Below are 23,619 nucleotides of genomic sequence, written 5' to 3'. Positions count from 1 at the left end.
AGTGAAATTCCAAATAATTTTGGAGAGAAGCATCAAAAAATAAATAAATAAGTATAAAAATAAAAAATGATATACACCGTCCAGGCTAGACCATATATGAATGAAAAATAAATGAATAAATGGAAATAAACATTCTGGGAACCCTCATTGGGTGGTTGCTACAAGTTCTCTTAGTTAGTCAATGTCTCATGCGCTAATCAAAAAAAGGAAAACCAATGTGGAAACAATGTAGCACTGATGACAGAGTATATGTAGGAAAAATAGTGACTTCTTGTGATTTTCTTCCTGATGCTTTTTGGCGTGACTTTTGTGCTCCCCCTGTTGTGTCCCCACTCACCAGATGTTGGCACCCCTCAGGGCAAAAGGCAATGGTGGTGGTACCTCGTCGTCAGTTGATGCGCTGGTTTTTAATTGTATAGCATAGGAGAAATCCTTCTCACCTCTCCAGAGGGGGGGGGGGGGTAAATCCAATCAGCTTCCAGGTGTCCAGAGGATGGCAATCACAAAAGAAAAAAAGAAAGGATCCACATAGTGTGACACCGTCTGGAGAGGTGAGAAGGATTTCTCCTATGCTATACAATTAAAAACCAGCGCATCAACTGACGACGAGGTACCACCACCATTGCCTTTTGCCCTGAGGGGTGCCAACATCTGGTGAGTGGGGACACAACAGGGGGAGCACAAAAGTCACGCCAAAAAGCATCAGGAAGAAAATCACAAGAAGTCACTATTTTTCCTACATATACTCTGTCATCAGTGCTACATTGTTTCCACATTGGTTTTCCTTTTTTTGATTAGCGCATGAGACATTGACTAACTAAGAGAACTTGTAGCAACCACCCAATGAGGGTTACCAGAATGTTTATTTCCATTTATTCATTTATTTTTCATTCATATATGGTCTAGCCTGGACGGTGTATATCATTTTTTATTTTTAAACTTATTTATTTATTTTTTGATGCTTCTCTCCAAAATTATTTGGAATTTCACTATATAGTTAATATATATCAATAAGATATACACATTTTTTCACACATACATTTAACAATTTTTTTGATGTTTTGCACATAATTCTGCTTATTATCCGACGACTCCTACTGTCGGTCTCAATTTTTGGTGTTATTTTACTTTATTTTATATTTTGTCCAGATACCTACCTTTATATACACGCTCTTTGTTAGAGCAGACTTACACGGGAGCTTTTATAACACAACGTACCTTGCTTACCTGCACAGGGTCCTGGACTATGCATCTTTAATTATTTTCATTTATTTTTTGATCATTTATCTAAACCACAGTATAGTATTGCAATATCACTTAACGCACGGTGTCACGGGGAACACCTAACCATCTTACACATTTATTACAAAAAATAATCTCTTTTTATTTTATAAACAATTGCGGAGGTCTTACATCTTGTACACATTATCTGGATCTGTGCACTCATCGCACATCATATTTTGAGGCTACACATTGGAATCAATTATATAGTGTTGCTAGCTCAGAGATTTAATATTATTGGCTACCTTCCCACCCTTTGGATATAAATGTAATATTCCCACTGGAAGAACCAACAGATCATTGGGTCACCAGTGCTGAATACAAGCATTAACAGGGGACAGTACCTGGACGTCTGGCCATAATAACGCACAGGTCTAGGAGACTCATCCTCATTGGTCTCTCCTAGTATTCTGAAGTTTCCCTACAATTAATTTACAATACACAGGACATCTCGTGGATATTCACCAACCAACCTAAACATCCCTAAACCCCATTCCTTTACATGTTTCCTGGCTGAGAGTTTTTTCCCCTAACAATACCTGGAGGATCAGATGGTGTACTTGCAGAGTCATTTTCTTTGCTGTGGTAAGCCTGCACCCCATTTGGGGGAGTAAACCACGTATAGGGGTGTCATTCTTTGAGATGTTTGGTGCACTTACACCTTATGTTTGATCACCTCTCACATCTTCTGAGTCCACTGGGATATATATATATATATATATATATATATATATATATATATATATATATATATATTCTTTCCTCTGAGCTGGGCACTCACCAACTCACTAGCGCTGTTTTATCTTTTGAACTGCTGTTCACGTGATTTATAGATATTCTGTTACACATCTTTTAAATGGTGTACTCCGTTTAATTTAAATAGCTGCTTTATATAGATAAATACCATTATCACCTTTTGGTATTTTCTTCAATTTCTTTAGTATTTTTTATTCACTCTTGGCACTGTCACTTTAATCAAAGGTGTTATAGTGTTATCGGGCGCCGGTAGTGCAATATTAGGCCCATCTATTGCACTCTTTTTTTGTATGTCTGTGATGCAACCCTGGATACAGCTCCCTTGCTTTCCAGAGCCTCCGTATTTGCTGTGGCACTACGTCGCCTGAGTTGGCTAAAATGCTGGTCCGCCGACCAGACTTCCAAGAAGGCTCTGGCGGATTTGCCCTTCCAGGGAGAGAGGCTATTTGGAACCTCGCTGGACGACATTATTAAGAATGTCACTGGGGGTAAGAGTATGCTGCTGCCACAATCCGGAAAAGGCAAGGAGCCACGCCGTAGGCCAGGGCCCTCTTTTTCTGCTCAGAAGCGTTTTTTTCGTCAGTCTGGGCCCGCAGGTAAGCGGTCCCAGGCCGACACAGGGCCAGCTGAGGGACAAAAGCGTCCCTGGGTTCGCAAGCCAAACAAGCCTGCGAACAAATCTGCGACCGCATGAAGGTTTGCCCCGCCCGTCTCTCGGGTGGGGGGTCACCTTTGTGAGTTTGCAGTTTAAAGGACCTCCCTGCTTTCCGACCATTGGGTTTGTGAAGTGGTTTCATCAGGGTACAAGATAGAGTTTCTTTCTTGTCCACCAAACAGATTATTTCCCTCAAACCTTCATCTTATTCTGGCTCGTCGGGACGCCCTCAACACCTTTGTGAAAGTACGAAGGTTCAGGATGGAATCAGTTCGCTCTGTGGTCGCTGCACTCCACCTGGGGGATTTTCTGGTGTCCTTGGATGCATACTTGCATGTGCCCATACAGTATATGTCAGGCATCAGAGATTTCTGTGCTTTGCAGTCAGGGATGACTACTACCAATTTGTGGCTCTCCCCTTTGGCCTGGCGTTGGCACCAAGGGTTTTCACCAAGGTGCTCGTCCCGATTCTGGCTTTGCTGAGACATCGAGGAATCGCTATCATGGGCTACCTGGATGACCTCCTGCTCAGAGCCGCTTCAGACTCGGAATTAGAGGAGGATGTCTCAATTGCCTGTCAGACCCTTCAAGAGTTTGTTTGGGTACTGAACCTCCAGAAGTCAGTGTTGGTGCCGACTCAGCGCCTGGAATACCTTGGCTTAATTCTGGACTCCTCAGAGGTGAGAGGTTTTCCTCCCCTTGGAGAGGTTGCAGACTCTTCGGTCCTGGGTCCCATGGTGGCCACTTTCGAGGCGGTGCCATATGCTCAATTCCATGCTCGAGTCTTGCAAAGGGAGATCCTGTCCAAATGGGACAAGTCTTTGTTGTCCCTGAATTGTCAAATCTGGGCAAGTCAGCTAGTCAGGGCTTCCCTAGTCCTGGCTGTTGAAAGTCAGGTACTAAGGGACAGAGTCCTGTCGGACTCTGTTATTTCCACCATGCTGAGGGCACGGAAGTGAAATCTTCTCGGAAGATCTATCATTGCACGTGGAAGGCCTACATCTCTATGTGTGAGGAGATGGAGTGGTGCCCACAGGCTTATTCGGTTTCCAGGATCCTGCTGTTTTTACAGCATGGTGTGGATCAAAAACTAGCCCTAAGCACCATTACGGGGCAGATTTCAGACTTGGCTGTTTTCTTTTCATGACCCTTGGCGACTCATCCACTGGTGAGAATGTTTGTGCAAGGGGTTCGACATGTGGCCACTCCGGTTCGTCCATCACTACCTCCGTGGGATTTGAATCTGGTGCTCTCGGTACTTCATAAACCTCCCTTTGAGAACATCGGAGAGATTCCCCTTTTGACGCTCTCTCAGAAAGTTGCCTTTCTGGTGGCTATTACATCAGTCAGGAGGGTTTCTGAACTGGCGGCCTTGTCTTGCAAGTCTCCCTACTTGATCCTCCACAAGGATAAGGCGGTGCTACGCCCGCAGCCTTAGGCCTCGTACAGACGGGCAAACATGTACGATGAAAACGGTCCGCCGGACCGTTTTCAGCGTACATGTCTGCCCGGAGATTTCTGTATGATGGCTGTACACACCATCATACAGAAATCCACGCGTACTCGATACGCGGCGACGTGCGCGGCCCTGGCAGTTCAATGCTTCTACGCATGCGTCAAAGTCATTCGACGCATGCGAGGGATGGCGGCCACTCGGACATGTACGGTAGGTCTGTACAGACGACCGAACATGTCCGACGGACAGGATTCCAGCGGGCATGTTTCTAAACAGAATATTTGCCCGCTCGAAAAAGGCCCGGCGGGCAAATGTATGCTGGAATCCTGTGCGCTCGGCTGTACAGACGACCGAACATGTTCGGTCGTCTGTACGGGGCCTTAGTTTCTTCCGAATGTTGTTTCGGCTTTTCATCTAAATGAGGACATTGTGCAGCCATCCTTGTGTCCTCAGCCGTCGCATCCCAAAGAGGTTGCTTTACATTCCTTGGATGTGGTCCAAGCTCTGCGGGTGTATCTGTCTGCTACGGCTCCGTTTCGGAGGTCAGACTCACTGTTTGTATCGGTGACTGGTCCAAAGAATGGCCTGGCGGTCTCGTCGACCACCATTTCTCGGTGGATCAGACAGATCGTGATTCAGGCTTATGCCCTAAAGGGGCGGGAGCCTCCCTTTCCTGTCACGGCACATTCGACCAGGGCAATAGGTGCCTCCTGGGCCTTCCGACATCAAGCGTCTGTCTCACAGGTGTGTAAGGCGGAGTGTATTTTACTCCCTGTAAAATCCTTTTCTCACAGCACCCACCTCTCCTCTCCTTTTTATGTTTGTACTGCAATTTGATGAACTGAGCTGCTGATTGCAGGGTGAGGGGTTATAGCCAGAGGGACCGCCCCCTGGGCGGTACTGTTCAGCTTTGCTGTTGTTACATGTTTTTTAACTGTTTAACATGTCTGCCTAGTCCTCTCCTGATAGATGGCATATAACTCTACTGTCAAGTATAATAATGCTGTGTCCGTCCATGAACTTCAGAGAAAAGGATTTTACGGTGAGTACAAAAATCCCATTTTTTTACATCCATGTAAACTGATACATTCTGTTGGACAGCTTGTTATTTTGAAAAACAACAGCCTTGCTGGCTGGTTCAGCAGATGAAAATAGAAGAAAAAAAGTCTAACAAAGAAAAACGAATGCAGTCATTACATCTGATGCATCGTACACACGACCGTTTTTCATGACGTGAAACTTTTTTTTTTTTTTAAATGGTCATTAAAAACGATCGTGTGTAGGCTCCAGAGCATTTTTCATGACGTGGGCATTAAAAATTTAGAACATGCTCTAATTTTTCGCATCGTTTTTCACGTCGTGAAAAAGGTTGTGTGTAGGCTTTAACGACGTGAAGAAAACGCGCATGCTCAGAAGCAAGTTATGAGAGGGGAGCGCTCGTTCTGGTAAAACTAGAGTTCGTAATGGAGATAGCACATTCGTCACGCTGTAACAGACTGAAAAGCATGAAGACTGAAAAGCGCGAACCGTCTCTCACCAAGCTTTTACTAACACAAAATCAGCAAAAGCAGCCCCAAGGGTGGCGCCATCCGAATGGAACTTCCCCTTTATAGTGCCGTCGTACATGTTGTACGTCACCGCACTTTGCTCAAGCATTTTTTTTTTCACAATCGTGTGTATGCAAGGCAGGCTTGACAAGAATCGCGTAAAAAAAACGTTTTTTCTAGAGCATTGAAAATGGTCGTGTGTACGCGGCATAAGATTTGGTAAGCTGCAATATAATAAATGTTGGCTCTGAGATTATTACCGATTTAATCAATTTTATCAGTGCCCATTGAGTGATAGTTTACTTATATTTGCTTGTGTTAGTTTATTGTTGATTTGTCCTGTTTTCAGGGGCAACAGACCCACCAGTCCTGGAGCCCATGGAAATTTTCACATTTTGTTTGTCGCCATATAAGATATTCTAGGAGTAAAGGGAAATTTTATAGCTGTACAATATTAAAGCGGAGGTCCGGTTAGAAAAAAAAAAACAATTAAAAGTCAGCAGCTACTAACACTGTAGCTGCTGACTTTTAATAAGGAGACTTACCTATCCAGGGTTCCCTCGATGACGGCAGCCGAAGCTGAGCAATCGTTCGGGTCTCAGCTGCCCCGCCGCCATCCACGGTGAGGGAATCGGGAAGTGGAGCCTTCCGGCTACAACCCCTGATTCCCTACTGTGCATGCGCGAGCCGTGCGGCGCGACATGAATGGATGATGTCTCCTGGGACACACACAAGGTCAGCATTTAAAAAAAATATTCTTGGTGGAGCTTCAGGTAATACTCTTCATTTTTCAGCGCCTCTTTGATAAGAGCCATTTATGATGCTTCATATCAACCAGTAGGACTTTTTGGGTAAAAGTCTCTTGCAAAGTGCAATTTCCTTTGCAAAGTGAACAGTTTTTGCCTGTAGTAAATCAACATCATTGTTCTGTAAATCAAGATTTTGATTGCTGCAGTGTAATAGAGACAGTTCCTTTTCTCAGAAACTTTAATAACCAAGGCCCAGTATAATGTTTTCTTCTGGCATGGATGATTGTCTTTATTAATATATGTATAGTAGACAGATTGTTCCCTCTTCAGGGAGGGTGCCTATCAGAAGTTATATCATTTGTAAAACTGGTTTTGCAAATTGTGAGGCAATATACCCTCTGGTGAGTGAGATTAAGCACACCTCTGGGTGTGGTAATCACAGACACAGGCATGATGCATGGCATAATACTAATGAAAGATTTGTGTTATTTTCTATACACTCATAGATTGGTGAACTTTATCTTCTTTCGAATTAATTAATAGACTTTTCATTAGTTTTGAATTCATGTAGTTTGTATAGGTATATGACATTTGTCAGATAATTAGCAACAAGGTATTGTTTTTCTATTTTTTTATGTATTTTTGCACTATTTTTTTATTAAGTACTTTATGTGTTTTGCACCACCTAATGTCTACACATGACTCACTGTTGGACATTTATTTAAATAAATAGTTACATTACAAGTCAAATACATGGTCTAGACAGCATTTTCCAGTGAAAGCAGCAAAGGTGGAAGACTGTCTTCGGTAAGATCTTGGGTCATATAGTATCTTTTTTATCCTTATGTTTATTTGTTTATTGGTTTACAGCTCATTTTTACACCTGCTGCAACTGTTGCAACTGTGCAGTCGGACATTCCAGTGATTTCATCGTCAACATCTTCAACTTGTTGTCAGTCATCAGCTACTCAGGTGAGCTGCTAAGTCCATAGTCAGTCAACCACTAAAGAACTTGCACATCCCAGGTTAGACAGGGTCCCTAAAGACACAGTTCACCTTTACCAGGTAAAGAGCATCTGTATATACAGTGCCTTGAAATAGTATTCATACCCCTTGAAATTTTCCACATTTTGTCATATTACAACCAAAAACGTAAACAGATTTTATGTGATAGACCAACACATAGTGGCACATAATTGTGAAGTGGAAGGAAAATGATAAATGGTTTTCCAATTTTTTTACAAATAAATATGTGAAAAGTGTGGCGTGCATTTGTATTCAGCCCCCCTGAGTCAATACTTTGTAGAACCACCTTTCGCTGCAATTACAGCTAGAACAAGAAAAGTGTAGCGCTAAATTAAACAAATACACATATATGTGAAAAAACCCAGTATTGAACTGTGTGAACAATATGTAAAAAATATATAAATTTAATAATAAAAAAACAATAAACAAGCAAATGTCTCTGAATAAGCTCAATCATAAACAACTAAAAGTCTATGCAGTGTCGAAGTATAATTTCAAACTTAGACCCCATTCACACCTGAGCGACAAAACGCCCGATGCCGGACGCTTCTGTCGCTCGAGGGGAGAATTCCCATTGCTGTCTATGGAGATGGTTCACATCTCATAGACGCCGAACGCCTGTCGCCTGAAAAAAAGTCCCGAACCCTCTTTTTCAGGCGACATAGGCGTTTTCCCATTGACAGCAATGGGAAGACTTTGAGAAAAAAAAAAGTGAAAGTTTTGTACTCGCGGCAAAATACGCCGCTACATGCGAACGCGGCTGTCGCTCAGATGTGAATGCAGCCTTAGTGAAAAAGGTCCAAATGTGAAGGATTCAAACCACAGTGAAGTGAGAAAAACCACCACCTGTATGTAGGAGGCTTACCGAAGAGTTTGGACCCAGAGGGGCATATGCTCAATGGGTCAAACAAGCTAGTATATATGGCCACTGGTAACTGGATCCTCAGCTGAGCTCCAAACTTTAACAGGTGGATCCAACCATGAAGAGGGGGAACTGTCCTGGTAAGTGATCTCTAGGAGGGTGATGATCCAAATACTCTCAATGTGAGTGATGTGCATCGAAAAATATAAGGAAAGAGAGGGCACATAGTGTAATACTGATAAAATATAGAGGTTTAATGTAGGTAGGAACACTTGAATTTTGTAACCTGAACCCGAGAGTGCAGAGTCGCACCTTGTTTGGACCTTTTTAACTAAGTTTGAAGTTCTACTCCAACACTGCATAGACTTGTAGTTGTTTAAGATTGCTCTTTTGAGCTTATTCAGAGACATTTGCTTGTTTATTGTTTTTTTATTATTATATTTATATAATTTTTACATATATTGTTTACACAGTCCAGCACTGTTTTTTTTCTTCTATGTATCCTGCAATTTTGTCTATTGGTTGTGTTAGCTGCTTACCCACAGGGCAGCGTGGAATTTTTCCATACACCATGCTGCAATTACAGCTGCAAGTCTTTTGAGTATGTCCGTCCTGTATAAACTTTGCACATCTAGAGTGCAGGGGCGTTTCTAGGTGCCAAAAAGACCAGGGGCTTCAGCCCGAAGCCAAGCCGGGGGGGGGGGGTGCGGGCGCGGTCGGTGGAGTGGCGCAGGGCGACCTACCTGACACACATACCCTGACCTACTTGAGTGTGTGTGTGTCAGTACACACACACACACACACTGACATAACCTGCATACACTAACACTGACCTGTCCTGACTACACTGACCTGCATACACTGACCTGACCTGACTACACTGACCTGCATACACTGACCTGACCTGACTACACTGACCTGACTACACTGACCTGACCTGACTACACTGACCTGACCTGACTACACTGACTTGACCTGACCTGCATACACTGACCTGACCTGCATACACTGACCTGTCCTGACTACACTGACCTGTCCTGACTACACTGACCTGACTACACTGACCTGCATACACTGACCTGACCTGCATACACTGACCTGACCTGCACACACTGACCTGACCTGCACACACTGACCTGACCTGCACACACTGACCTGACCTGCATACACTGACCTGACCTGCATACACTGACCTGACCTGCATACACTGACCTGACTACACTGACCTGACTACACTGACCTGATCTGCATACACAGACCAGTGACCTGCATACACTAACCTGACTTGCATACACTGACCTGACCGGACTACACTGACCTGACTACACTGACCTGACCACACTGACCTGCCTACACTGACCTGACCTGCCTACACTGACCTGACCTGCACACACTGACCTGACCTGCACACACTGACCTGACCTGACTACACTGACCTGACTACACTGACCTGCATACACTGACCTGACCTGCATACACTGACCTGCATACACTGACCAGTGACCTGCATACACTGACCTGCCTACACTGACCTGACCTGCCTACACTGACCTGACCTGCATACACTGACCTGACCTGCCTACACTGACCAGTGACCTGACTACACTGACCTGTCCTGACTACACTGACCTGACTACACTGACCTGACTTGACTACACTGACCTGACTTGACTACACTGACCTAACCTGCCTACACTAACCTGACCTGCATACACTGACCTGACCTGACTACACTGACCTGACTACACTGACCTGACCTACATACGCAATCACTGACCAACATACACTGACACTGAGTGACCTACCTCAGCCGTGGTAGAGATGCAGCCAGAGGACTCGAGGAGGCTCAGGAGCAGAGGAGGAAAGGAGAGCCGCTGAACAGAGCAGGGAGCTGGGATGTGGGGTGCGACGCTGGCGCGCCCAATGTGCTTGAGGTGACCGTGACCCTGTCATACAGTTACAGATGCAGCCCTCAGGAGCCGAGGAGGAGAGCCACATCATGGCGTGCCGGGCGGCATTGTAATTCACACCTTCTGAGCTTGCAGCGCCTATGATGGACGTCACATGTCCCGTGGTCCCTCATTGGATCAGTGGGGCGTCCATCATAGGCGCTGCAGGTTCCAAAAGGCGGGACCTGCTGTGTCTTCGGGGACACTCAGTAAAAGAATGGTCTCTGCTCGGCGGCGCTCGGGGCTACTAATTAACTTCGGGTTTCCCGGAGACTCTGGGCTTTTCGACTACCCATCCGGGGCTCCAGCCTCCTCAGCCCACCCCTAATGACGCCCCTGCTAGAGTGAAATGTTTGCCCACTCTTTTTTGCAAAATAGCTCAAGCTCTGTCAAATTGGACGGAGAGCGTCTGTGAACAACAATTTTCAAGACTTACCACAGATTTTCAATTAGATTTAGACCTGGACTGTGACTGGCCATTCTAACACATGAATATGCTTTGATCTAAATCATTCCATTGTAGCTCTGGCTGTATGTTTAGGGTCGTTGTCCTGCTGGAAGGTGAACCTCCACCCCAGTCTCAAGTCTTTTTGCAGACTCTAACAGGTTTTCTTTTAAGATTGCTGTCACGTACCTGGTAGTGGAGCCTGATGTGCAGGGAACGGCTACTCTTGCTCCTCTGACTCCGGAGCCCCTGGTAGAGTGAACAGGGAACCCGAGAGTGCAGAGTCGCACAAGCGCCTGACGGGAACGCTGGTGCTGGGCTGGACTCCTGTGCACTCCGGGATGGTGTCAGCGGTGCTGAAGAAGACTGGACAGTAAATGACTGGGAGCTTGGTGCAGGAAGCGGGGATCAGCAACTGAGGGAGGTGTACTGTAGTACAGACACAAGCAGGTTCAGACAGGCCGGGTCATACACTGGCGGGCGGATCAGGTACTGAGTCAGAGCAGGAGCAGAGTCGTGGTCCAAGCCGGTTTTGCAACTGGCGGGCAGCAGACAGATCAGAGGGACAGGCAGAGACGAGGTCGGGGCAGGCAGAGGTCAGGGATAATCAGGAGCTAGCCGGGTCACAGGAACTGGTAGGTAATCAGGTAACGGGTATCAGGTAAGTCTCAGGACACGCTGTAGACCGAACAGCAAGAGGCCCTAGTGTCAGCTCCATTAAATATAGTTCGTCGCCAAAATGGTGTCAGCACGTGCCCGCGCGCTGCTCGTGTGCATCAAAGTGCCGTGATTGCGCGTGCCCGTGCCGATGCACCCCTGCCAAGATTGCGTGCGCCGATGTGCCGCTACCACCATCTAGTGGGCTGGCTTACACATGACAATTGCCCTGTATTTGGATCTATCCAGCTTCCCTGTCCCTGCTGAAGAAAAGCATGCCCACAACATGATGCTGCCACCACCATGTTTCACAGTGGGGATGGTGTGTTCAGGGTGAAGTGCAGTGTTCGTTTTCTGCTACACATAGCATTTTGCTTTTAGGCCAAAAAGTAAAATTTTAGTCTCATCTGATCAGAGCACCCTCTCCCCCATGTTTGCTGTGTCCCCCACATGGCTTATTTCAAACGGCAAACAGGACGTCTTATGGCTTTCTTTCAGCAATGGCTTTCTTCTTGCCACTCTTCCATAAAGGCCAGATTTGTGGAGTGCACGACTAATAGTTGTCCTGTGGACAGATTCTCCCACCTGAGCTGTGAATTTCTGCAGCTCCTCCAGAGTTACCGTGGGCCTCTTGGCTGCTTCTCTGATTAATGCTCTCCTTACCTGGCCTGTTTTTTTTTAGTCAGTTTAGGTGGAGGGCCATGTCTTGGTAGGTTTGCAGTTGTGCCATACCCTTTCCATTTTCAGATGATGGATTGAACAGTGCTTTGTGAGATGTTCAAAGCTTGGGATGTGTTTTTGTAACCTAACCCTGCTTTAACCACTTGCTTACCGGGCACATATACCCCCCTCCTGCCCAGGTGAAATTTCAGCTTCCGGCACTGCGTCGCTTTAACTGACAATTGCGCTGTCGTGCGACATGGCTCCCAAACAAAATTGGCGTCCTTTTTTCCCCACAAATAGAGCTTTCTTTTGGTGGTATTTGATCGCCTGTGCGGTTTTTATTTTTTGCGCTATAAACAAAAAAGAGCGACAATTTTGAAAAAAAATACAATATTTTTTACTTGTTGCTATAATAAATATCCCAGTTTTTAAAAAAAAAACAAATTTTTTTTCTCAGTTTAGGGCGATACGTATTCTTCTACATATTTTTGGTAAAAAAAAAAAAAAATCGCAATAAGCGACTGGTTTGCGCAAAAGTTATAGCGCCTACAATATAGGGGACAGAATTATTATTTTTTTATTTTTTTTTTTTTACTAGAAATGGCGGTCGATCTGCGATTTTTATTGCGACTGCGACGTTATGGCGGACACATCGGACACTTTTGAAACATTTTTGGCGCCATTCACATTTATACTGCGATCAGTGCTATAAAAATGCACTAATTACTGTATAAATGTGACTGGCAGGGAAGGGGTTAACACTAGGGGGTGAGGAAGGGGTTAAATGTGTATACTGCTTAGTGTTCTAACTGTGGGGGAGGGGGGGTGACTGGGGGGGTGACCGATCTATGTCCCTATGTACAAGGGACACAGATCGGTCTCCTCTCCAGAGACAGCACCGCTGTCTCTGTGTGAGCCGGCAATGAGAAATGATCTCATATATTTACATATGAGATCATCTCTCATTGGCCGCACAGATCGCATCGCAAACAGCCACTCTGATTGGCCGTTCGCGGCGATCTGTGATTGGCTGTGTCCAAGTGACACGGCCAACACAGACTTTCCCCGCAGCGCGCTCTGGAGCGCGCGCGGGGAACGGCCAAAGGGGCGGCCGTCAATTGACGGCCTGTTGGATATTCAGATCCGCGCTGAAGCCGTCATTCGGCTATAGCGCGGGTCTGTAGTGGTTAAACTTCTCCACAACTTTATCCCTGACCTGTCTTGTGTGTTCCTTGGCCTTCATGATGCTGTTTGTTCACCAAGGTTCTCTAACAAACCTCTGAGGGCTTCAATATATATATATATATATATATATATATATATATATATATATATATATATATATATATATATATATATATATATATACTGAGATGAAATTAGACACAGGTGGACTCTATTTACTAATTAGGTGACTTCTAAAGGCAATTGTTTCCACTAGATTTTAGTTAGGGGTATCAGAGTAAAGGGGGGCTGAATACAAATGCATGCCATACTTTTTGGATATTTATTTGTAAAAAATGTGGAAAACCATTTATCATTTTCATTTCACATCACAATTATGAGTCAACTTAGTGTTGGTCTATCACATAGAATCCCAATAAAATACATTTACGTTTTTGGTTGTAACATGACAAAATGTAGAACATTTCAAGGGGTATGAATACTTTTTTAAGGCACATCAAAAACAACAAACTGAGCATCTTTGTTTAAATAATGTCCTTGGCCATTTGCATACCTCATGATACCTGACTGAAGTTCCCCCAGAGATTGCATCCCTTCATCCTGCCTTGTTGTTAGGACACTCCCAGCCGTTACTGTTCACCTCCAACATCACAGGAGCAAGCTACCATCTGGGTTGAGCCAATATTCCAATACAAAGTTCTAAATTGGTGTCTGTGCATTCCTCTCCAGTTTGCATGGGACTGGCCTGCAATGATAGATGTAATTTAAACAGTCTATTGTTTTCACAGAGTACATGCTATTCAGAAAAGATGATTTTCAAAGGTAACTGTGAGTTTTCCATTTTGAAAATAAAATAAAAACTAATAAGCAGAAGTAATTTTATATTGCATACAGCTTACAGTTGCAATTTAATTGAATGTGTAATATTTTTACATATTTATTTACAGGCATTATAGCTTGTTACCTTTATCAGCTGACTTGTTACCAATAGACCTTCCTTCCTTTCAGTGTGAGCTTTGTCTTGTTGACTTTCCCAAAGAACAAAAAGGGTGAGAAGCTGTGTGTTGAATTATTCAGATGAAGGTATAAGCAAATAATCCAGTGTCACCCGGCTTACTTTTGGTTTCTCTGGTTTCAAGTTTTTAAACCTGATATGAAATGACACCTTTGTTCTGTAGAGAAAAATCTTAAGTGAAGTAACTCAATAGAGCAACCGGGAAGAACCCATTATATACTGCTTTTTTGTTTTTGTATTGAGAAGTATATAGAAGAGTTAAACCAGTGGTGGTCAACTGGAAAACGGTAGCGGACCTCTGGTGCAGCCCCTCATACTTCCATAGGGCACAACAATAGCAGCGCATTTATGTGCATTGTGTCAAATTAGGCAGCCTATTCAAAATTAACAGGCTATTACTCACCAGACCATTTTGGTTTTGCTCCATTCTTTTACACTGTACCGCAATGCTCACTAAAGAGAAGTTAGAGTCATCAATGGTGCTAGTGGCCACAGTAAAATCCACCTAAATTGGTATCGGTGAACACCATAAAAAAAAAACAATATTGGTGTCAGATCTGTGCCTCGATACAATCCTGTCTAGGGGGTCTGCACACAATTCCTTGGACTTCATGGCTTGGTTTGTGCTCTGACATGCACTGTTAACTGTGGGACCTTATATAGACAGGTGTGTGCCTTTCCAAAGCAGGTCCAATCAACTGAATTTACCACAGGTGGACTCCAACTCAGGGATGATCAGTGGAAACAGGATGCACCTGAGCTCAATTTTGATTTTCACTTTAATGTTTTATTTTATTGATGAAGAAATAAATTAATACAATGTACAACATGAAGCTCTCAGTACATTCCATGTCAAAAAGTCAACGACAAATAAATAGTGAAGATACAATACAAACTTCAATTTTCATTTTAGATTAATCTAGCACCATAAAGGGGGAGCAATTAAAATATAAATCGATGTCCCCGTAGGAGATCCCCTACTCAACTATATGTAGGCTGGGCTAAAGAGGGGCGGGGAACCCAATCAACGCTTTCCGTACAGAGTCTCATCCGACACCCCGTAAAGGGAGCAAACTGTGTCGGATAAATGGGTAGCATAACTAAGTATTGGTAAGAGACTTCTGTGACCCCAGATAACCTAGGACCCCGCCCAAAATGTGGAGAAGAGCGCTAGACAGCCCATCCCTTCCCAAGGGACCTGTGAAGAAAAAGACCTCCCACTCCCCACCATACTCTCCCCCTCTCCCAGGGCGCTCCCATGAAAGTATTGCCTATTAACAGACTAGTATGATAACTAAATCAAAGATCTCGAGGAGGAGAATGTACCAAGGTTAGCATAAAAGAAGGAGGGAAAGAGAAAGAGAGGAAAAAAGAAAGATAGAGCAAATGAGAAAGAATGATTGCCAGTAGGCTAGTTAAGTGCCCGAAGGGGACGGCGCATGACCCGGCGATAGAGATACGCCAACATGTCTGGCCCAAGGCTCCCATGTGGCCTCAAAATTATCGCTTGTATTAGAGATGGAGCTGACCATTTTTTCCTGTGTCATGATCCATGAAATCTTCCCCTTAGCTGCCAAGAAAGAGACCCTAGGTTGCTTCCAGGCCGCCGCTAAAGTGGTTTTAGCTCCTATGAGCATGAAAGCTATCAGTTTTTGTATGGGTTTGGAGACCCGAGGGATCTCGGATCCCAGCAGAGCTATCTGCGGAGACTTCACCAGCGGTACCCCCGTGACTTTTCTGATAAGGCAAAATATTCTGTTCCAAAACCCCCTGATTCTGGGGCACTCCCACCAAACATGAAGCATCGTGCCTTGGGCTTTCAATTTTGATTTTCATGGCAAAGGCTGTGAATACTTATGTACATCTGATTGCTTTCATTTTTTTATTTTTAATAAATTTGCAAAGATTTCAAACAAACTTCTTTTACATTGTTATTATGGGGTATTGTTTGTAAAATTTTGAGGAAAATAATGAATTGATTCCATTTTTTAAATAAGGCTGTAACATAAAATGTGGAAAAATTGACGCACTGTGAATACTTTCTGGATGCACTGTAAGGCTAAATGGGTGGCAGGTGAAGATCAGGACACAATCTGGCTCAAACAGTGAATCCGTTTTGGCTGCTGGGTTGTTAGACCCTCAAATCTTTAATTGCTGTCTGTGTTCCCAGTAGGGATATTTAACCCCTTTATTTGTGTTAGTGATCATTATTATTATTATACAGGTTTTATAATGCGCCAACAGTTTGCGCAGCGCTTAAAAAAAAGAAGACAGACATTACAGTTACACAATTATTACAGACAAAAAATTAAGGAATATCATAGAGGTGAGGGGGGATCCTCCATTTGGAAATCTTGTTCCTGTGATCCAACATGGAAATTGAGTTTACTTTAGAGAGACAATTGCTTTATTTCCTGCTGCTTTTTCAGGATAGGAACTAAAGGTAAATCTCCCCACCATACTCTTTAAAAATAAGCACTCTTTTTATTAAATAAGGTTCTGAATGATTGTTCATTGGTGTGAAAAAGGTGTCTGACAGTTTTCAGCCAGTAGCAAATGTGTTAATGTTGGATAGAAATGTTGTCTGTACGTGTATATTGCATATGGACATACCCAATAACGAGCAAAGCAAAGTCCAAAATGAAGGTTAAGTGTGATAAACTTAAAGGGGTTGTAAAGGTTTGTTTTTTATTTTCTATATAGGTTCCTTTAAGCTAGTAAAAAGAGGGAAACGGGTCCTATGCTCACTATTGTAATTAACTGTGCAGGATGTTCTTCCTGTCACAGCAACCCATTAGTTGCAGACTCACCTGTTAACCACTTAAGGACCGCCTAACGCCGATATACGTCACCAGAATGGCACGGCTGGGCACAATCACGTACCTGTACGCAATTGTTAAATGCCCAGCCGTGGGTCGCGGCGTGCCCCCGACCTGAAGCTCCGTGACCGCGTGACCTGCGGACCCGATGACCACTAGAGTCCCGCGATCGGTCCCTGGAGCTGAAGAACGGGGAGAGGTGTGTGTAAACACACCTTCCCCATTCTTCACAGTGGCGCTGTCATTGATCGCCTGTTCCCTGATATAGGTAAAGGCGATCAATGACGTCACACGTCCAGCCCCGCCCCCCTACAGTTAGAAACACATATGAGGTCACACTTAACCCCTTCAGCGCCCCCTAGTGCAGTCCCAAACTGCAATTGTAATTTTCACAGTAAACAATGCATTTTTATAGCATTTTTTGCTGTGAAAATGACAATGGTCCCAAAAATGTGTCAAAATTGGCTGATGTGTCCGCCATAATGTCGCAGTCAGTAAAAAAAAAATAATAATAAAAATGCAATAAAACTATCCCCTATTTTGTAAACGCTATAAATTTTGCGCAAACCAATCGATAAACGCTTATTGCAATTTTTTTACCAAAAATAGGTAGAAGAATACGTATCGGCCTAAACTGAGGAAAAAAAGGGGTTTATTGATACAAAAATTTAGCAATCACATAAATTCAGACACTTTGACACCCATCACCAGCACCCAATTTAAAAATTAAAATAGTTAGATAACGTTATCTAAATAGACACTGACTACATACGGGTTGCATGCATGCAAAGTTACTCAGACTGAAAAAATCAGCTGGAATTTGTCCAGCCGACTACCCAGCATTTGGTTGGATAATCAGCCTCTGAGCTGATCAGATCCAAGCAGGACATATATCAGAGTAATTCAATATTTGTTGAATAAGCTGTGCGCTGTGGCTGACCAATGAATGATATCGTGACCTAAATATCACAGCTCAATGACACAGGGTCCGGTATGAGAGGGCTATCATGGTCCGCTCACCAGACCAGGTTATGTGCAAGTCCCCGATACTGGGGTGTGGCGTGGGATTTTAAGGATGCATGTTGGAACATTCATAAGTTAATATAATAAATGTTGGTGTCTTTAACCAAAGCCACAAAAATTCATGGAAAATCACAAGTAGATTATTAAGAACGAATATTTTATTTATAAATATATTTGACAAGTATACATTTCTAAAAGAAACCCAAGAAAATGGAGTTTACAGCAGAGTGCAAAAACTTTCAGAGGCTCCGACTGTATGGGGCAGATTCACAGAGCAAGTACGCCAGCGTATCTACTGATACGCCGGCGTACTTTCAAATTTCCCGCGTCGTATCTTTAGTTTGAATCCTCAAACCAATCCTCAAACCAAGATACGACGGCATCTGGGTAAGATGTGGCGTATAGATAGACTTGCCATGTTAAAGTATGGCCGTCGTTCCCGCGTCGAAATTTTAATTTTAATTTTTTTGCGTAAGTCGTCGATGAATAGGGATGGACGTAAGTCACGTCGAAGTTAAAAAAAATGACGTCGTTGCGACGTCATTTAGCGCAATGCACGGCGGGAAATTTAGGAGCGACGCATGCGCATTTCATTCGGCGCTGGGTCACGCTTCATTAACATGAAACCCGCCCCCAACCCGCCCAATTTCAAATACGCCGCCAGAAAAACACTACGCCGCCGTAACTTACGGCGCAAATTCTTCCTGGATTCGAATTTACGACAGGTAAGATACGGCGGCGTATCGTATCTCTGATACGCTGCGCCTGTCCAACTGTATGTGAATCTGCCCCTATGTTTCTCCCAATAGGACCACCTTTGGACACTGCCATATATGGGTCATATGCCATGCACTGCTGTTTTAATTTGATACAACAGTGGATCCCAGCATATGGGGAGTGGTGCAGCCTTGCTCTATAGGAGGATCTTTTTTCCTTGGAGGTAATAGTTTGGTTCCTGTCTGTGTAACAATATAAATATATAAATAATCTTGTTTTTCTTATAGAAATAACCATTTTGAACAACGTGATGTGTTTGTCTATTTATGACTTATTATATGGAGTAACTCCTTATTTATTGCTGTATATACTCATGAATTATTTTTGTATTTACTGTAGATTCTCTTTATGTCCATGCATCCCTGAAGAAGCCCTTGTGGGCGAAACATGTAGGACTGCTAGCATGGGATACACAAGAAAGTTTTTGCACTCTGCTGTAAACTCCATTTTCTTGGGTTTCTTTTAGAAATGTATACTTGTAAAATATATTTATAAATAAAATATTCGTTCTTAATAATCTACTTGTGATTTTCCATGAATTTTTGTGGCTTTGGTTAAAGCCACCAACATTTATTATATTAACTTATGAATGTTCCAACATGCATCCTTAAAATCCCACGCCACACCCCGGTATCGCGGACTTGCACATAACCTGGTCTGGTGAGCAGACTTACGGTCCTATTTCCATCTGTGTCTCCTTCCATTTGATCACGTTGGCACTTTGCACTTAACTACATTGCTTGGTGACTGTTGCTTCGTTCAGCTAACCATCTAATTGCTATGCTGATGAACTTGATCTTTATGCTGCTATATTGCTAACCTGCTTTCTGCTTATATGACTTGGCTCCACAGTGTCCTTGACCTTCATGAATGCTATACCATGATAGCCCTCTCATACTGGACCGTGTGTCATTGAGCTGTAATATTTAGGTCACAATATCATTCATTGGTCAGCCACAGCGCACAGCTTATTCAACAAATATTGAATTACTCTGATATATGTCCTGCTTGGATCTGATCAGCTCAGAGGCTGATCATCCAACCAAATGCTGGGTAGCCGGCTGGACAAATTCCAGCTGATTTTTCCAGTCTGAGTAACTTCGCATGCATGCAACCCGTATGTAGTCAGTGTCTATTTAGATAACGTTATCTAACTATTTTCATTTTTAAATTGGGTGCTGGTGATGGGTGTCAAAGTGTCTGAATTTATGTGATTGCTAAATTTTTGTATCAATAAACCCCTTTTTTATGCGGCATGGCCCACATTTGGCATCTTTATCTCCGGGAGGATACATTTCCTTTGTTTTTCCCCCCGGGGGGGGGTCTTTTTTTATTCCTTTAAGCTAGTGCATTGTTGGTTCACTTACCTTTTCCTTTCGGTTTCCCTTCTAAATGTTTTTTTTTTCCTTTGTCTGAATTTCTCACTTCCTGTTTCTCCTCAGTAAACTTGCCACCATCATCCGAGCGGTGGTTAGTCAGCCAGAACAGCTTACTGAACAGCTTATTGATGAGAAACAGGAAGTGAGAAATTCAGACAAAGAAAACAAAGAAATAAAAACATTTAGAAGGGAAATTGAAGGAAAAGGTAAGTGAACCAACAATGCACTAGCTTAAAGGAACCCATTTAGAAAATAAAAAACAAACCTTTACAACCCCTTTAAGGCTTAATAAATCAAATTTTCTGGCTGCTGTTACCATTAGTTGTTTAAGGAAATCTTTAATACAATTTGGCTTGCTCAATTTATTTTAATCTACCTTGAATGCTAAGAATTAGGACACACCTAGCAATTATGTTAAATATAGTGAGTGAAATCCTGACTGACTCTACAGGCTCTTACCTGCAACGCCCTTTGAAATTCACCTACAAACCACCTGTCAACTTCTACAGTATACTGCAGCCTTACAAGGAAATGGTTTTAACCAAAACGTAGGTCTGCAAGCACCTGCTCCCTGCACCCTAGCAGGCTTTCCAATATTGAAGTCAGCAGTTATATATATATATGTAAATATGGACTTTATGGCATTTTTAGAAATATCTGTTTGTTACATAACAATACTGAGCTGAAGAGAACATTTTAAACCTGACATGGCTTGATTTAATTAAGACAAATATGCTGTTCACTTTGCATGGGCGTTTCCATGAGAGCTTAGTGAATGTTGTAACATTTCACTTTGCACAGCTCAATGACACACGGTCCAGTATGAGAGTTAATACCCAATGAAGTGCAAGAAAAATAAAAAACACAGTATATTTGCATGAACTGAGGCCAGTTATAGGTTGGGGTGATTGCCATTTGTACTGACGATTGGATGATGGAAGTCAGCAGAGCTTCACCTTGCTCACTAAGCAGTGGGGAAAATTGCCTTGCAAAGTGAACAGTTGATTTGCCTTTAGTAAACCAACCCAAATGTGCAATGTGTAAACCCTAACAATAGGCATATCTTATTTTCTCCCCTTTGGTCTGTTAAATATACAATTGGAAGCGAGGCGCTGTACCCCTTAATAGTAACTAAAAACCTGGTGACCTTGTAAGAAATTCAGAGCTGTCCTATGTCATCTGCGTGCTTCCTGTGTTATCTCAAGATGTCTATTTAGCCTTCCTAGTCTTTATTTTGCTCTACAGAATGATTAGCCACTATTTTGTAGAAATCTGAGAGTAGGAGTGGTTGAGTAATTTAGCAAAAGACCATGGGAAGGGCTGACACTAGAGAAGAGCTGCACGATTAATCGTCGATAATCTTTATCGCAATTTTTTCCCTGTTGCGATCTTGACAAAGTATTTCCCCATCTTTCTATGCAGAGAATTCTCTCTGCTCTGCTGAAGCCGACAGCCATCAAAAGAAAGGAAACAAAAATCCGGGCAGTCTGCCAAGTATCACAACATTATTTAGAAGGCTCCTTTCACACGGTCGGACCGTTCAGGTCCACCTGTCATATTTGTCGGCAGACCTAGACGGCCGCTCCATACATCTTTATGGAGCGTCAGATGTCAGCGGAGACATGTCCGCTGACATCCGACCCGATCCGCTAAAATCAGATGGATGGCGATACTTCGCCAACCGTCCATGCTGTCCGTTTTCATCAGATCTCTCCAAATGAGACAGCAGCGCTGCACAAGCCCCTCCCCACTCAGTGAGCAGAGAGGGACATGTCATCCGCCGGCTCAGCGGAGATCCACGGAGAGATATCTCGCTGAGCTGGCGGAACTTAAGTCTAAACATTGTAACAATTTGTCCTTTACATCAAATGAATACACTTCTGTGTGGAAACCACTTAAACGCTAAACCTTTTTCTGACATTTGTTGGTTTCAAGTTAAAATCATTATTTTTTGCTAGAAAATTACTTAGAACCACCAAACATTATAGAGTATATATATATTTTTTTTAGTAGAGACCCTAGAGAATTAAAATGGTGGTTGTTGCAATGTTTTATGTCACACTGTATTTGCGCAGTGGTCTTTCGAATGCAATTTTTTGGTAAAAAATTACTCTAATGATCAAAAAAAATAAAAAATAGCCAGTAAAGTTAGCCCAATTTTTTTTGGTATAATGTGAAAGATTTTACGTCGCGAGAATCGTGATCTTTATTATAAGCAAAAAAATTGTGATTCTCATTTTGGCCAGAATTGTGCAGCTCTAGCTGACACTATACAGTCTACAAAAATTTTGTGCTTTGTCAACAAATAAACAAATATATTTCTGCAGGGTCTTTATAGGTATAAAAATACAGGGAAATTAGCTTTTTTTTTTACCTACTACATACACGTTGAGTAAAATCTCCCAAACTAATCATCACATTTTATAAATCTTATAGAAAAGGTAAATTAAGTACATTTTCTTTATCGTACATCACGGGACACAGAGCAGCATAGCCATTACATATGGGTTATATAGTGTACCTTCAGGTGATGGACACTGGCACTCTCCGACAGGAAGTTCCCTCCCTATATAACCCCCACCCATAGTGGGAGTACCTCAGTTTTTTCGCCAGTGTCTTAGGTGTTGGTGCACGTTGAAGGTTGTGCCTGCAGTTTGTCCTTGGGACCAGGGCCAGCCGACCGGATCCGTCCAAGGTGCTTCATAGCCAAAGTGGACGGTACCCGGGCCCCAATTCGTGGATGGGGTTTTGCCTATAATGCCTCTCCTTGGAGGGCTGGACTCTGGGTTCCAGGACTGGGTTTTTTAACCTATGAATACCTGCTGCCAGTAGTGCTGTATAGGTCCAGGTGTGTGGTGTTCCTGACTTGGACCCCGGTCCCTGAAGGTCTATGACCATACCCACGGTGAAGGGGGAAGATTGGGCCTCTTGCATGAGCAATACCCTGCGGCGTGGAAAGGTAAGCGGGGGGCCTACGGAACTTGGTTTGTCAGTGGGCTCCCCACAGGGGACTCTGGGGAAAAGCCTTTTTTATGCCTCTGTGCATGGGCTAAAAGAGAAACCACAAAGTCTGCATGACTGGATGGCTCAAACACCCAGGTATACTGTTCCTCTGGCTGGGCTAATAGACTGCTGCTGCTGCTACAAGGTGTTTTGCTCCATGAAATGTAAAGGGAGCATGTCAGGTTTAAATTACTTACTTCCTGATGTCTGTGTGTCTCCAGCAGCTCCCGGGCTCCTCTCCCCACATGGATTCTGCTTCCTGCTTCCTGAGAGCGGCGTCGGGAGCGCGCGCGCGCGCGCGCGTGCGCGCGCACTGTTATAGGCGCCGACGCTGCGTGGAGGGGCGGGGGACGCCCAGGGAGTTCCCTCCCC

General features: G+C 43.5%; 1 protein-coding gene across 2 annotated transcripts in view; it reads left to right on the top strand.

Moving 5' to 3' along the window:
• Positions 1-23,619, top strand: part of PHC3 (polyhomeotic homolog 3) — a 146,169-nt gene that overhangs the window by 59,539 nt on the left and 63,011 nt on the right. For both annotated transcript variants that reach the window (XM_040349330.1, XM_040349331.1), the window contains exon 6: positions 7,315-7,416. In XM_040349330.1, coding sequence (XP_040205264.1) covers positions 7,315-7,416 — 102 coding nt within the window. The remainder of the gene's footprint in view (positions 1-7,314; positions 7,417-23,619) is intronic.

The sequence above is a fragment of the Rana temporaria genome, chromosome 4, assembly GCF_905171775.1.
Source record: "Rana temporaria chromosome 4, aRanTem1.1, whole genome shotgun sequence".
NCBI classification, from domain to species: domain Eukaryota; kingdom Metazoa; phylum Chordata; class Amphibia; order Anura; family Ranidae; genus Rana; species Rana temporaria.
Note: the sequence above shows the minus strand (reverse complement) of the source record. Positions and strands in the feature narration are given on the sequence as shown.